Source organism: Cynocephalus volans, chromosome 12 (assembly GCF_027409185.1).
Source record: "Cynocephalus volans isolate mCynVol1 chromosome 12, mCynVol1.pri, whole genome shotgun sequence".
Lineage (NCBI taxonomy): Eukaryota > Metazoa > Chordata > Mammalia > Dermoptera > Cynocephalidae > Cynocephalus > Cynocephalus volans.
In genome coordinates, this window is record NC_084471.1 from 6,895,705 (window position 1) to 6,910,318 (window position 14,614).

The 14,614-nt window shown below is 46.2% G+C and overlaps 1 protein-coding gene across 2 annotated transcripts in view; it reads right to left on the bottom strand.

Annotated features, from left to right (window-relative positions):
- Window positions 1–4,619: 4,619 nt before the first annotated feature.
- SAMM50 (SAMM50 sorting and assembly machinery component) overlaps window positions 4,620–14,614 on the bottom strand; it is a 47,694-nt gene continuing 37,699 nt past the window's right edge. Inside the window, exon 15 of one of the 2 annotated variants that reach the window (XM_063075116.1) lies at window positions 4,620–5,466. In XM_063075116.1, the coding sequence (XP_062931186.1) occupies window positions 5,418–5,466 (49 nt within the window). In that variant the 3' untranslated portion in view covers window positions 4,620–5,417. Of the gene's footprint in view, window positions 5,467–14,323; window positions 14,522–14,614 lie in introns of those variants that run through there. The other variant, XM_063075117.1, reaches the window with a different exon arrangement.

Sequence of the window (14,614 nt, forward strand, 5' to 3'; positions counted from 1 at the left end):
AGCCGCCAAAAAATGCAGAGCTTAAATTTTTTTTTTTTTTTTTTCAAGAAACACTGGCAGCAGTAGCAGGGGCCCAGGCCCGGGGGGTGGTGACCCATGCAGCTATCTGTAACACAGTCTGCTGAGTGTTATAAAAGTCAGCCTAATTATGCCACAACTTTCCTCCAACTCAAAGTTATCATTTTCTAGTAATCTGAAAAGAAAAATGCCAAAAGTAGTCTTTTTTCTTAGAAGGATTATCCCTTGCACATAGGAGACACACAGTACATCTTTAATGAATCATAAAAGCCTGCCATTAAAGGCGCAAACAACCCAAATGTCCATCCACAGATGAATGGATAAACAAAATGTGGTATGTACATAATACATACATGAAATTGTGACCCATACCAGGGATGAACCCTGAGGACATGATGCCCAGTGAAATAAGCCAGTCACAAGAAGACAGATACTGTGTGATTCTGCTTATATGAGGAGCCTAGAGAAAAATTCACAAATTCACAGAGACAAAGTAGAGTGGTGGCTGCCAGGGGCTGGGGGGAGAGGGACTGGGAGTGACCGTCTCATGGGTGCAGCGTTTCAGTTCAGGGAGACGAAAAGAGCTATGGAGATGGAGGGCAGCGATAGACACTCAACGTTGTGAATGGACTTAATGCCTCTGAACTGCAGGCTTTAAAATGATTAAAATGGTACATTTTATATTATGCATTATTTCCCTACAACTATTAAAAAAAAAAAAAAAAAAAGCCTGTGTCAAAGACCCAAAATAAATCAGGCCCTGAAACTAAAGGTAATTTAATCAACTTTGCAAAGTACTGCCCAGGGTGTTGGAAAAGATGGTAGGTCTTTCCTGTGGAGGAGGGGAAGTGGCAGGAAAGAGACGGCAGGAAAGGGTCGACTGGAGAGCCAGCCCTCGGGAAGAGAATGAAAGATTACTCCAGCCAGTAACCCAGAGGGGAAGGATCGGAGATGGGGAAGAAATTCACATAAATCTCCCGCCTCCAGTGTGGGAGTGCGCAGCCTGATGAGAGGGCTTCCAGCTAACTGCAAAGCCAGCGCAGAAGTGAATAATTGGTTTCTCAGCAGGGATTGCAGACCACTCCTGCCTTCCCCCTCTTCCCTTAGGTGGAGCTGGGCTCTCCCTCCCTGGTCTTTCCAGGATCAAGGCCCTTCTCCTTGTTGACTTGTCTGTTCTCCGCACTAGACAGGCAATGTCATCTCCCCTTGTACCCCAAAACCTGGCCCTGTACACAGTAAGACCTCCATCAACGTCTGCTGAATGAATGAATGAAAGGCACTGACTGATGAGAGCAGCTGGACGGTAATGATCGCATGAGGTTACCGCAGCCACTTGTGGTTATTGTGGTGGTTGCATCCATGCAGAAAAGCTTTTATCGATTGATGTAAGCGATCCATGGCTCCTGCTCCTACCGTGGCCCGGGTGAAAGATTCAGTGATAAAGGTGATTTGCCCTCACATGGAGAGAGGCATGACAGTCAAACGGAAGGAAAGACTAGGAAGCAAAGCTTTGCTGTCACTAGCTTTCGGACTGGCCATCCAGGAGATCCTGTGACATGCTGGGGAAAGGGGACAACCAAAACCTGCGCTTGATCACAGAGTTGATCTTATTTGTGGTTTTTTTTGCAGCTGACCAGTACAGGGATCTGAACCCTTGACCTTGTTGTCAGTACCAGCTCTAACCAACTGAGCTAACCCACCAGCCCAGAGAGCTGATCTTATACACGAGGGAGGGAGGGAGGGACTCAAGCGTGGTATTCTCAATCTTTGCTGCACACACAGGCCACTTGCGGATCTTGCAAAACCACAGGACGGCTGGGTGGGGCCTGAGGCTGCATTTCTACGAGTCCGCAGGTGGAGTTGATGTTGCTGGGCTTTTTGGTTCGTGTATCACACTTTGAATGGCAAGGATATACACTATTTAAAGGGTCACCGTGGGCCTCTGGGATGAGTTTGCCTGCAAGGACGCTGCTTGTTTTCTCAGAAATTTCTGAAGTTTATGATCCTAAGAAGACTCACTTTATTTATTTATTTATTTTTGGTGGCTGGCCAGCACAGGGATCCGAATGAAGACTCCACTTTAAAGCATTAGCCATATTAAAGGGACGCCCAGCACAGGTCCCGTGGTGAAGAGGACGAAGGGAAAGAGGGAAGGACACACTGCGAACCCCGTGATCAAGCCTGGCCTGGAGCGTTGTGTGAAGCAGCTGTGTCTGTGTCAAGCTCACGCGCTGGCCACTGCCCACTCCTTTGTGCTAGAAGCCGGCAGCGGCGGGCGAGAAGTGCAGACCCCCGCGTGGGAAAGAGAGCGGTGGGCATTGCGAGGGGCTCGTCACCCGTTCCTCCACTGGAGTTCGGGTTGCCTTCGAAACCCAGCTCTTCATTTTAGTACAGCATCATTGCCACACTAGGCAGGCTCCAGAGGGCAGGACAGGGCTTTCCCGCCCGCCCCTCCCGGTGGCGTGCCCTCCGGCCACCTCTCCTTTTCCCTTCCTTTCTGCCCCTCTCCACACCTCTATCCGTGGCTGCACCTGCTCTCATGAAGGCCCCTGACTCTCCTGGGGCCAATCCATGTCCAGCAGCCACGACACAGTCTTTTCCCTGGTGTGCTCTATGGTGACCACTTGTTATGGGTTGAATTGGGTCCCCCCAAAAAGATATGCTGAAGTCCTAGCCCCTGGCACCTGTGAATGAGAGCTTATTTGGAAATGGGGTCTTTGCAGTTGAGATGAGCTCCCCGGGGTGTGTCTTAATCCAATGCGATGGGTAGAGTGCCCTGTGAAGAGGGAGGCAGCGATGGCAGTGATGTGTCCACAAGCCAAGGATGCCCAGGATTGCCAGGGACACCAGGAGCTAAGGAAAAACCATCGAAACAATCTTCTCTTAGCAACTTCAGAGGGAGTGGGGCCCTGCCGACACCTTGATTTCAGACTTTAGCCTCCAGAAGGGTGAGAGAATGAAAGTTTATCTTGCTGTCTTAAGCCATCCAGTCTGTGGTCCTCTGTTATGGCAGCCCTGGGAGGCTACCCACTCCCCCCCACCCCCCAACGCTGCCCTGGGGCCTCCATGGCACAGCCACATCTGCCCACCCCCTCCCCAGGCTGGGGTCTCCCCTTGGAGTCCTCCTCTCCATGCCCCCTCTCCCTGTGCTCTCACTCGTTTCCAAGGTCCTCAAAGTGAGGCAGGAATAGAATAGGGACACGCCCCGGCGAGGCTGCTCATAAATATTCAGACTGGATCGGCCAGCGCCTGCGCACTAGGTGGAACAGGAGGGGCAGAGGACAGGGGATGAGGAGTTCACAGGTGGGACAGGAGGAAGGATGGGGGGGGCACATGCACCTCTCTGGTGGAGATGCCTGCACGCTTCCTTGGTGCATACCTTCACTTGGTCATAAATCCCATCATGTCCTGCTTCTGTCTCTCTCTCTTTTCTTTTGCCAGTCCAATTCATGGACCAAGAACCTGGATATGCCAACCAGTAACAAAATCTCTTCTGTGCTTGTGACCCCAAATCTGCATCTCCAGCCCCATAACCCCAAATACAGCAGCTTCCCACAAAACCCCCTCCTCCTCTAGTCCCTGCCCCAGTTTGTCAACCAGGACAGGCCGGGCCCTGCTGTGATTACAAACAACTCCAGGGCTCAGTGGCTGCAGACACTGAAGGTGGACTTGTTGCTAATCCTTCATGCCTGTCAGGGGTGAAGGGACTGCAGCGGGCTGCACGTGGCCCTCGCTCCCAGAGCCTGGCTGACATCTGGGAGGTGCCTGTCACTGTTGGCAGAAGGAAAGCAAACCGCTCTTCTGCAAACCGCACACTGGCTCTTAAGTCATCCTGTGCATGGAGTGAGTGCATTATCCTCCTCACATTGCAACGGCGGCAGCAAGCGTCCTCTCCACACCTGGCCTCAAGGAGCAGGGAGGTGCGACCCCACCATGCCCCTAAAGGAGACCAGACACATCTAGAGGACAGCACTGAGGCCCCTGTCACAGTGAACTCACCCAGTCTTCCCCACCAGCTGGGCACTGGGCTCCGAGTCCTAGCGTTGCATCGTCACAGCTCACGTGCCCAGCACCTTCCTTGTAACCTGAGCTCACGCCCCATCATCTCTCACCTGCACCAAGGCAAGAATCTCCTAAGTGGCAAAATCCACACCTGACCATGGCCATCCCACCAGGCTCTCCGGCCTGGCCTGGGGGTGGAGGCGGTCCCCCCACGTCCCAGTCCCCTCTGCCTCCCAGCTGCCCCCCACCCCAATTCTCAGTTGTTGCAAACAAGCTGGCCGTGGGGTGCCCTGGGGCTGCCCTCCTCCCACCTTGCCTGGTGGGTCAGCCCCCTCTCGTCCTGGGGGTGCCACTCCAGGCCACTTCTCCTCCCTGCCTCCATCCCAGACCAGCTGGTCATCTCCTCCTCGACATCACTCCATTCCCTGGACATGTGGTATTTCTGGTATTTCTGGTAAGCAGTTGCCGCACGGGACAGCAAGTGATTGTTCACCTCGTTCACTCATTCATTTGTTCATTCGTTCAACAAACCTATCAAGTGCCTGCTTATGTGGAACTTCCATTCCAGGGGACAGAAAGATCAAATACACACACACAGTTAGAATAATTGTAGATTGTCACCAGTGAAGAGTGGTTATGTGGATTTAAACACCACATTTATACAGATGTTTCCTGCATCTAAATGGGAAATTATAGTCCAGGTCAGGACTTAGCCTCTGGGCTCCAGATTCCCATAACTCAGGGATCTGCAAACTTATAGCCCACAGTCCACTGCCTGTTTTCAGAGGCCCTTGAGCTAAGGAGGGTTTTTACATTTTTAAATGGTTAAAAAAAAATCAACAGAAGAATAGTATCTTAAGGCAACTTTTTGCTCTTTTTTTTTTTTTTTTGGTTGCTGGCTGATTCAGGGCTCTGAACCCTTGACTTAAGGGTTATCAACGCTGCACTATAACCAACTGAGCTAACCAGCCAGCCCCCACTTTTTGCTCTTTAAACAATAAAATTCTTCACCACAATTGCAAATTTTAATATAGGAACAGTCATCCTCCCTGGTGAAAAAAAGAATTTTTTTTTAATGCTTGGCCTTTTAAAAATTATGCTGCCAAGTATTTAGAAATATTAACCCAGAATATTTGAGAGGACTGTGTTTTAAATATAAGCTGAAACTCTAGAACTGGGCACCTTAGAGACTATTGCTGCTAGAGGAGGTTTACATTCATTGCTGGATTTTAAACTTGGGCACCTGTGTGTAACTCAGACTATTCTTTATCCTGAAGCTTTTTGCCCGTGTCTCTAGTTGTACCTTATTAATTTCAGAGATACATTATTCATGCCCCATGAAGCAGTCAGGAACTTGCAAGGGAACAGCTCAGTTCAGCTCCCATCACTGTGGCCTTCTAGAGTCTTCCAGGCTTCACCAGCAGCCCTGTTGGGAAGCTGTCCAACCTGGAGGCAAACAGGATTAAGGAGCCGCTTTTATTGCAGGCATTTACCAATCCTTTCCGCTCTGTTTGCGGTTCAGATAGATTCCACCTGTTTCCCAGGTTACCTTCCATTTCCATTTCATTCATGAAAAATGCAAGCTGTAGATTTTTATGTATACATCAGAGAACAGACACCACAATCAGATCAGACTTCAGTCATGAAAGAACGCACACCTTTCCTATTTCATCAAAGTTTTTCCTTTTTTTTTCTTCTCTTTTTTTTTTTTGGTGGCTGGCCATTACAGGGATAAAGTTTTTCTTTTAAAACACAAACTTTTTTTTTTTTTTTTTTTTTTTAAAAGATGACCGGTAAGGGGATCTTAACCCTTGACTTGGTGTGGTCAGCACCACGCTCACCCAGTGAGCGAACCAGCCATCCGTATATGGGATCTGAACCCGGGGCCTTGGTGTTATCAGCACCGCACTCTCCCGAGTGAGCCACGGGCCGGCCCAAAACACAACCTTTTTTATGAAGCCTGACAAACACTACCTCAGCCAGGTGATCAAGGTTACATTGAAGTGAAAAGTCACGTTGATGGCATGTACCTTTGATATGATGTGGTGAGAATGGCCTTTACTCTGTGGTCTTCCCTTCCCAAAACCTCTAACTCCAGTCTAATCGTGAGAAAAATACCACACAGACTCCAACTGAGGGACATTCTACAAAATTCCTGACCAGGACTCCATAAAACTGTTAAGGTCATGAAAAGCAAGCAAAGTCTAAGAAACCGCCACAGCCAAGAGGAGCTTAAGGAGACATGACAAATAAATGTCATTTGGTATCCTGGATAGGATCCTGGGACAGAAAAGGACACTGGGTAAAAACTAAGGAAATCCGAATAAAGTATAGAATTTAGTAAATAATAATGTATTCATATTGGTTCATTAATTGTAACAAACTTGCCACACTAAGATAAAATGTTAATAATAGGAGAAACTGGGTGTAAGGTATATGGGAACTTTCCACCACCTTTACAAATTTTCAGTAAATCTAAAACTATAAAACAAAACGCTTATTAAAAAAAATAGCATCATTGATTGTTTTAAGAGCTGCTGTATTTTTTCCACCTTTATTGCAAAATAAAGATTTGCAGAGTTCTCCAGGCTCATAAGAAGGCCAGTTGGGAGTGCGTTGTGAGTAAACAGCATCATCCCTAAGGAACTTTTCCAATCAATCATCTATTTTTAGAATCTTTGTGGATCAATGGTTCTTAATTTTCCTTAAAAATTTTTTTCAGGTGCTTAACCCTCTTGTGGGTTCTGGCTTAATCCAGAAGACTGACACAATGTATGCTCACAAAGGGGAAGTTGAGGGGAGCCCATAAGAGCAGCCACTTACAGGCGGGATGAGGCCGCCTCCACTGACTGACCTCGTGCAGCAACCTCAACGGCCTGCTCGGGTGTCCCCAGCAACGTAGCCAGCAGGGGGCACTAGAGTCACTGTATGCCTTTTCTCTTTTCTGGGTCCCTGATTCTGCTAGTGTCTGTTGCAGCCATCCTTGGCAATCATCTACTTTCACTTTTTTTTTCTTCCTCGAGTCCAAGAAAGGTGGACCTTATTTTCCCTGACAAGGGAATGACATGCAGACTGATAAGCCCCTTTGCAGCCAGCTCTAGAGTCTTAGCCCCCGGACAGCTGGGAAGGACAACATATCAGCCAAGGTTCTCCAAACAGAACCAATAGGTAACAATAATAATAATAAAGAACCCATAGGTTCTGGAAGAGGGGAGGGGCAGAGAAGAGAAGCCCGGCCCAGCAGCCCACAACTAAAGGTCATCTGGAATGACTGGCATCTGGGGTAAAGTGGGGTAAGGAATGAGCAGACCCAAGATGCTGAGGGTCTTTGGAGCTAAATAGGAGGCCAAGCTTTACTCTGGAATTGTGGGGAGAGAGATGCCTGCATGGTGCTTGCATTAGCCCAGCGTCTGGCACGTGTGTTAAATGAATGAATACAGGAACACAGAAGTGAGAATTTAAAGCCAGCTCCGACTCCTAAGCACATGCTCTTCCCATCCTGACATGGTTTCCTGTTCCCCACCCCCTGGAAGGCAGGGAGGGGTCTGTTTTCAGGAAACATGGAGGCCCAGGCCTTGGGTGAAAGCAATGGAAAGAAAGGGGTCAGACTCAAGGCAGTTCAGTCCTGGAGCAGCTGCTGCAACTGGTTTGAATCAGTGCTTAGTTAATTTCTCTGAATTAAAGTTTGGTGATGAATCATATCTAACCTTTACTAGATACAGTAACATCTCAGGAAATTCCATCCCATTTTATTTCAACTCTTCCTCCTGGTAAAGGCAGGCAGCACGTCAATTTTCATCTCCAAGTTCAGTGTCAAGGCCATACCATAATCTTTTTATTATGTTCTAATATTTCTAACAGTGGCTCTGTCCATTTAGTATTTCGGGGAAATTACATTTAGATAGGCATTAATTTCTGGGTATAATAAGATTGGAGCCGATTGTATTTGAGTCTGTGACTTAATACAGGGAGGTCACTTTCTATTTCACAGTGATGGATGGGTCCAGCCTTGCTATTATCTCAACCAAACGAAGTCAGAATATTTTAATTGACCAGCACATCTATCCAGTAATAAATGTAGAAAACGCTTCCTCCATTAGGAACCGGGTGATTGAAAAGAGGGAAAAAAAAAACAAAGAGAGGCTGTAATTTTCACAGTTGGTCAAATTTCATAGAATGTACTTTCTTTTCAAGAATGATTACTATTTATTTTTCTAGCAAGATAATGCTGAATCTCCTTTTGCATGAACGTTCTTTGTTCTTAAAAGTTATCTAATGATTTGGCGGAGGAACCCAGTAATTTGTCAGGGAAATGCCACATACAAAGCCACAACTCTGGTGCAGAGACAAGTTGTCTGCAGTTACCACTGGCCCACTCTCGGAAGAGTGTGGTTACTTCTTAAAAACAGGATAGCTGGTTTGACCCCAGTACAGCAGTGTGGAGACAGCCTCCCACAGTTCACTTTTCAAACTGAACTCTGCACGTGTCAGTGTAAAAACATGCCTTTGTTTCATTCAAAATGTAATACCGGTCTTTCCTCTCTGCAGCCCTCACAGGTGTATTCCAATGTGGGAAAAACTGAAATTTCTCCCTCCTATGAAAACTGTCCTCTGGATTGTCTTTTACAATCCCAGGGAGAATCCTAGCCCTGCTGCGTGCACACAGACTGTGCACCTGCCGTTGCCCCTCCACTGATGCCCACTCCCCACCCCACCCCACCCCGACCAGGGCCTCATTGTTGACCTCTGTGTGCCACGCACTTGGCCTACACTTCCTTCCCTATTTCACAGAATAAGGATCTGAGGACAGGAGGTGAATATGATTCTTTATCTCATAATGAAAGAAAGGTTAGTAATTCCCAGCTCATCCCTCAGCGAGAGGGGCCCCTCCTTATTCAAGTCCACACAGAGCCTCTCATTTTATTGGCACTCACAAATCCTCTATAGCTAATAACAGAACACTCTCCAGGGGGCACCCTGAAGCCTGTGCGGTCCATGGATCTCTGGGGTCTTGAGACTCTTTCAGGGGGTCCATGAGGTCAAAACTATTTTTACAATGTTAAAATAATGGAAGACCACTGTTTTGGACTGAGCTCCTGCACTAGGCCCCAACAGAGCAGACCAAATAAAATGGAGTCACTGATGCTAAGTGCCACATAATTGTGTGTGTGTATTTTTTTTTTTTTTTTTTTTTTGGTGGCAACTGGCCAGTACAAGGATCGAATCCTGGACCTTGGTGTTATCAGCACCACAAAGTGCCACATAATCAAACTGAAGCACACGATCCCCAAACAGATCAATTTTTCCTGAAAACAGGATATTCCAGTCTGAGTCAGTGTAATAAGAAAGTCTCTGCTTTAACACTTACCAAAAAAGTAACCTGAAGTTACCTGACGTTAACCAGTCAGCTTCTACTGTTCTCCTTCCTTATTCCCACTGTACAAAACCCACTGTTCCGCTGCTGCCCAGTGGGAGCTCTCATTCTATTTATAGATGGTGGCTGCCCCAATACACGGTCTCAAATAAAAGCCAATTAGATCTACAACTAAATTTGTTGTAATCTTGTCTTTTGATAAGAATAATTCGAAGACGTTACATAGTTACTCAGCTCCCTGGGCTGACGTTTGCGCTCATGACGCAAAAGGCACCAGTGGGTAAAAGGGCTGGCACCTTCATACTGGTGACACAGAGGCACCGACCTGCACTGCCACTGCATTCTTCACCACCACACAGCAGAGAGACACAAAAATGCATTTCACTTAAGAATGAAACAGTAAAAATGGTGGATGTCAATCAATCTCAGCCCTCTTCACACGCTGTGCTCCCGTGTTCAAAGCAGGGCACCTCGGCTGTGCGAGGCCCGTCTGTCTCGGGGACAGACGCTGGTTGAATCTGAGCTGCATAGCTGCTCTTCTCCTAGAACATCACGTTTGCCTGGAAAACCAACTGACAAACTATGGTTATTCAGATTTAGGCATTTGGCAGACATTTCCTCGAAAAAGGACGAAGTGAGCTTCAAGGAAAGCAACTGATGGTGTTTGCTGCCAAGGATAAAATGTGAGCTTTCAAGTGAAAATTGGAATTTTGGGAAACTTGTATCCACCACCATGAGCCTGGCAGCTTCCCAGTACTTAGAGATCTTTCTCATGCAACAGGTGTTGATATTAATGAATGTGATCTTTTTAATTTGCATAATCATGGCATGTGCCAGCATTTAGAAGACTTTTGCATAACTCAGGGAACCAGTATTTCCCGAATGACCAATATATGATGTTACAAAATCATGTCTGGGTAAAAGATCCAATCACAGTGCCAGATGGATCAGTGGATCTTAACGTGACTGAGCATGAGAAAGTCACAGATGGGGTTTCAGATTCAACATTGCCACTAACCTTTAAAAAACTGTCACTTGTTGAGTTTTGGTGAAGTATCAAAGAATATCTACAGCTATTTGAAAAGGTCATTAAAACTGTCCTTTTTCAAATACATATCTTTGTGAGGACAGATTTTCTTCATATACATCAATCAAACAACTTCTATTGCAACAGACTGATGCAGAAGGAGATGTGAGAATCCAGTGGGTTTTGAAGACAGATATTAGAGATTTGCAAAACTGCAAAACAATGCCACTCTTCTCACTACATTTTTAAATTGGAAAATACATTTTTCACAAAATGTTATTTATGTTTGCATGGAATGAGTTTGTTATTTTTAAATGAATTAAAATTTTAAAAATTTCTCAGTTCCAATATGCAGCTAGCCAACTAGCTCACTTGGTGCTGGTCCCCAAGGTCATGGGTTCAGGTCCCTGTACTGGCCAGCTGCCCCCCCCCAAAAATTTTCCAATATGGTAAATATTAATATCAACCTACAGCTGGCCGGTTAGTTCAGTTGGTTAGAGCATGGTGCTGATAACATCAAAGTCCAGGGTTCAATTCTTACTGAGACTAGCAAGTTTGAGAAGAGCTGTTAGACATAATCATGTGATAAAATCAGTAAAAAAAGAGACAAATTTTTATGTAGTTACTATCCCTGGGATTCAAGTGTCGGATGTTGTAAACAAGCTTTAAAAAGCAGTAAGTGGTGATGTTGTGGAGATGATCTACTGTCCTATCTTGTGAACGGGTACTGATGGCTTGAGAGATTTCTGGGGACAGCGTCATAATTAGATCTAGAACATGCCATGCCTCAAAGCACTCAGCAGAAGATGCCTGTACTCTAACTGTGGGATGACTCTAATTAAAAGTGGCTCTAAGGAAAACAAAAACACCAAAGATGCAAGCGAACAACTAGAATGCAACAAAAATAGCAGAAACCAATTGTTCCAAAATCACACTATTTTATATGCCTGGTATTAAATACAAGGGGTCTTCAAAATTTTGTAGAAAGAATCATATTATCTTTTAAATCTATTTTTCCACGAACTTTTTGAAGTGCCCTTGTACGTGGTTTAGTGAGTCAGCATTAGTCTGTTCCATCTGTATTTCTCAGTTCACACACTCAGGTTGGCGACTCCCCCCACCCCCCTGCCCTGCCCCTTGTTTTCCTCACTGGGACAATAGGGGCTTGTGCCTCCTGTTCACCGGCCCTGATATCTGAACAGCTGGGAGCTTGCTCATGGTCACACAGCAAGCTAGCAACAAAGCTGGGATTCGATTATTCAGTCTAAATTACAAACGAGCACCTACTGTTCGCCTCCTTCTATTTTTTTTTTTTTTTTAAAGATGACCGGTAAGGGGATCTCAACCCTTGGCTTCGTGTTGTCAACACCACACTCAGCCAGTGAGCCAACCGGCCATCCCTATATAGGATCCGAACCTGTGGCCTTGGTGTTATCAGCACCGCATTCTCCCGAGTGAGCCACAGGCCGGCCCCGCCTCCTTCTATATAATGTCCCTAGTCAGGCAGAACAATCTATGGTGTTCAAAGCCAGCCAGCATTTACCTTGGGGGGCAGAAAATCCCAGAAAGCCCATGGGTAGCATCCGCTAGGTTTGTGGAATCTGTCGCTGAAAGGTGCTATGCCAAAATCTTGTCCTATTATAGAAGAAAAACCTAAGGCTCAGAGGAAAGAAGGGACTAGATTTGGTCAACAGCCCAGACAGGGTGAGAGCCAGGGCCCTTGAGCCGGGGGTCACTGCTCCAGTCATCCCCACCTCTTGCCTCTTCCCTGCCCATGTTCAGATGCTTCTGCTCCTGACTGGCCCAAGGTAGGGAGAGTCAGCAGCAGAGTGAGCCAGGAGTGCTTGGGCGTGCAGACCGGCTAAAGAGACACCCACCTCTGGACCCCAGCCCACTGCTGCCAGTAGGAATGAAGATCTTTTTTTGTCAGACCCAATTTTTCAAGAGAGGCTATAAATTTGAATTTTTGTACAAAAATTCAATTTTTTGTACAAAAACAGCCTACTGTTTTTAAACATTTAAAACATTCATTTTATTTAAAATACAGTTCACCCGTTTTTGTTCTCTGCACTAAGGAATACCCTTTTCTCTCCTCTTTGGTGACCTTTAAACCTACGGTGCATCTGAGCACATGCTACTTCCAAAAGGTAAGTTTATCTGGTCTTTAGAAAAAGGGAACTCAGAAAACAAAGTGAGATTGTAGCCCAACGAACTGCAGGGTATGAAGAGGACACCAAAGTGAAGGCTTTTGCAGGAGTCGCCCCAAGGGGTAAATGTGGTCTGATGGGCTGGTGGCATATCTTTATCAGCTGACTGTCCTTTGTCCTAGTAACCGCAGCACTTGGCAGAACAGTCTGCTCCTGAGCTGGATCATGAGACTTGCAGACAGCAGATGGGTACACGAGTGGCTTATGGCACTGCTCCGACAGTACACTGCTAATGAGACTATCTGTAAAAGGCCATGGTATGTGTACAGAGCATACCGCAGTTCGTGATAACGTCCCGCAGGATGTGATCCATCCTGCAGGTTTTCCTTCAGCAGGCATCGAGAAGATGAGCTCACTCAAGTCATCCTTTTTGTTGCAACTGGCAGGTGCCTGACCCAGCAGGCTTGCCGCAAGGGAACAGCAGCATTCTCCTTCTGAATGAGGGAGCTGCCTCATGGCTCTTCCCTCGCAGAGTAGAGCAAAAGGTTAATTAAACAAATACCAAACTATGCTCCATCCAGAACATGCAGGTATGTAGAGAAGAAATGGAATAACATCAAGATGCAAAGAATCACTGAGCCAGAAGGTACTTTGCAGAGGATATTGTGTGCTTTGCTTCCTTTGCTAGCTGAGCTCTCTAAAACAGCAGCTAGGAAAACTTACTTTCCACATTGAACTTGCCTGGTTTCTGGTCTTCCATGGAAAGCACTTCGTGAAGTGCTTCTGGCATTATGCTCTAGTCTGCCCACTTAATGCCACCAGAGAATGAATAGAATTCACAATTTTACCCAGTGCCTCCACGCCACAGGCTGCTCATTTGAGTCCACCCACAAATTAAACACGTCGCATCTGCACTGGAGACAGCTGGACCCAGTGTGCTTTAATTAAGGAGCTGGCTTCAGCGACCAGGGTAACCTGGCTTTGCTTGATTAAACATGCACATTTTCAAAAATGACTTCTCCTTCGGGTTCTCCACTGATGTAGTAGATGAATTCTCAATGGTGTCTGAGAGTTTGTATTATTTATTTGTTTTTGTTTTACTATTTTGTCTTTATTTTACAAATGAGAAAACAGAATGATGAGTTTGTATTATTTGGAATTCACGTTTATAAATTTACAGAGTCTGAACATGACAGTGTTTTAACATGGATTTATTTTGCCAAAAGAGTAAATGTAAAACTGTAAACAATAAACAATTTACAGGGAAAAAGTATATTTTCCCATGTTCCAGACTACTAAAAGAAAGGCAAAACTGTTTCTTCTTACATGTTCTCTACAAAATCCCTGCAGCTCATGCAGGCAGTGAGGGTAAGATAGTCCTGGGGGGCCTGACAGCTTGGCCCAGGGATGACACGGCTGGAGCCAGGCCAAGGTCTCTTGGCAAAGACATAAACAGGTTACGGGGAAGACTGAAGAGATGAGGACTCAGCCCTACCTTGGAGTGAGGAAAACCCAAGAGTAAAGTATTCCAGCTAAGGCCTATCAGGGCACCACCTGCCACCTGGACATTTTCATTTTCATATGGCACCATTTTTTGAAGAATTCAAAGGAGGTTTAACTTTTTTAAAACTTTTTTCCACATGTGACTAATTAAGAATATCTCAAAATATTACTTTGAGAGATACGAGTTGTGTGTCCTGGAGGAAAGCTGGCGAGGACTTGCTGGCTGTGAGAGCAAAACATATCCACGATGCATTGAGTGTTTGTCTTTAAAATTTATTGAGATAGTTTCCCACAAGGACTGCAGTCACAGCATCGCTCAGCTGTGTCTATTCTGGGAGGACACATATGACCCAGGTGACGTGCTGCTGCCCATGTCCCAGAGCTTCTCCTGGAGGGAGCGTCAGCTACAGGAATCTTATCCCAGCTCCAAATTGGACGCCATCACATATCCTACAAAAAGGGAGAGATTAGATCTGGTGGCCTGCCTGGCCACCGTTCCACGCTCCCAACGCCATGAGCCTGCACGTCTCGGAAGCACCGCTG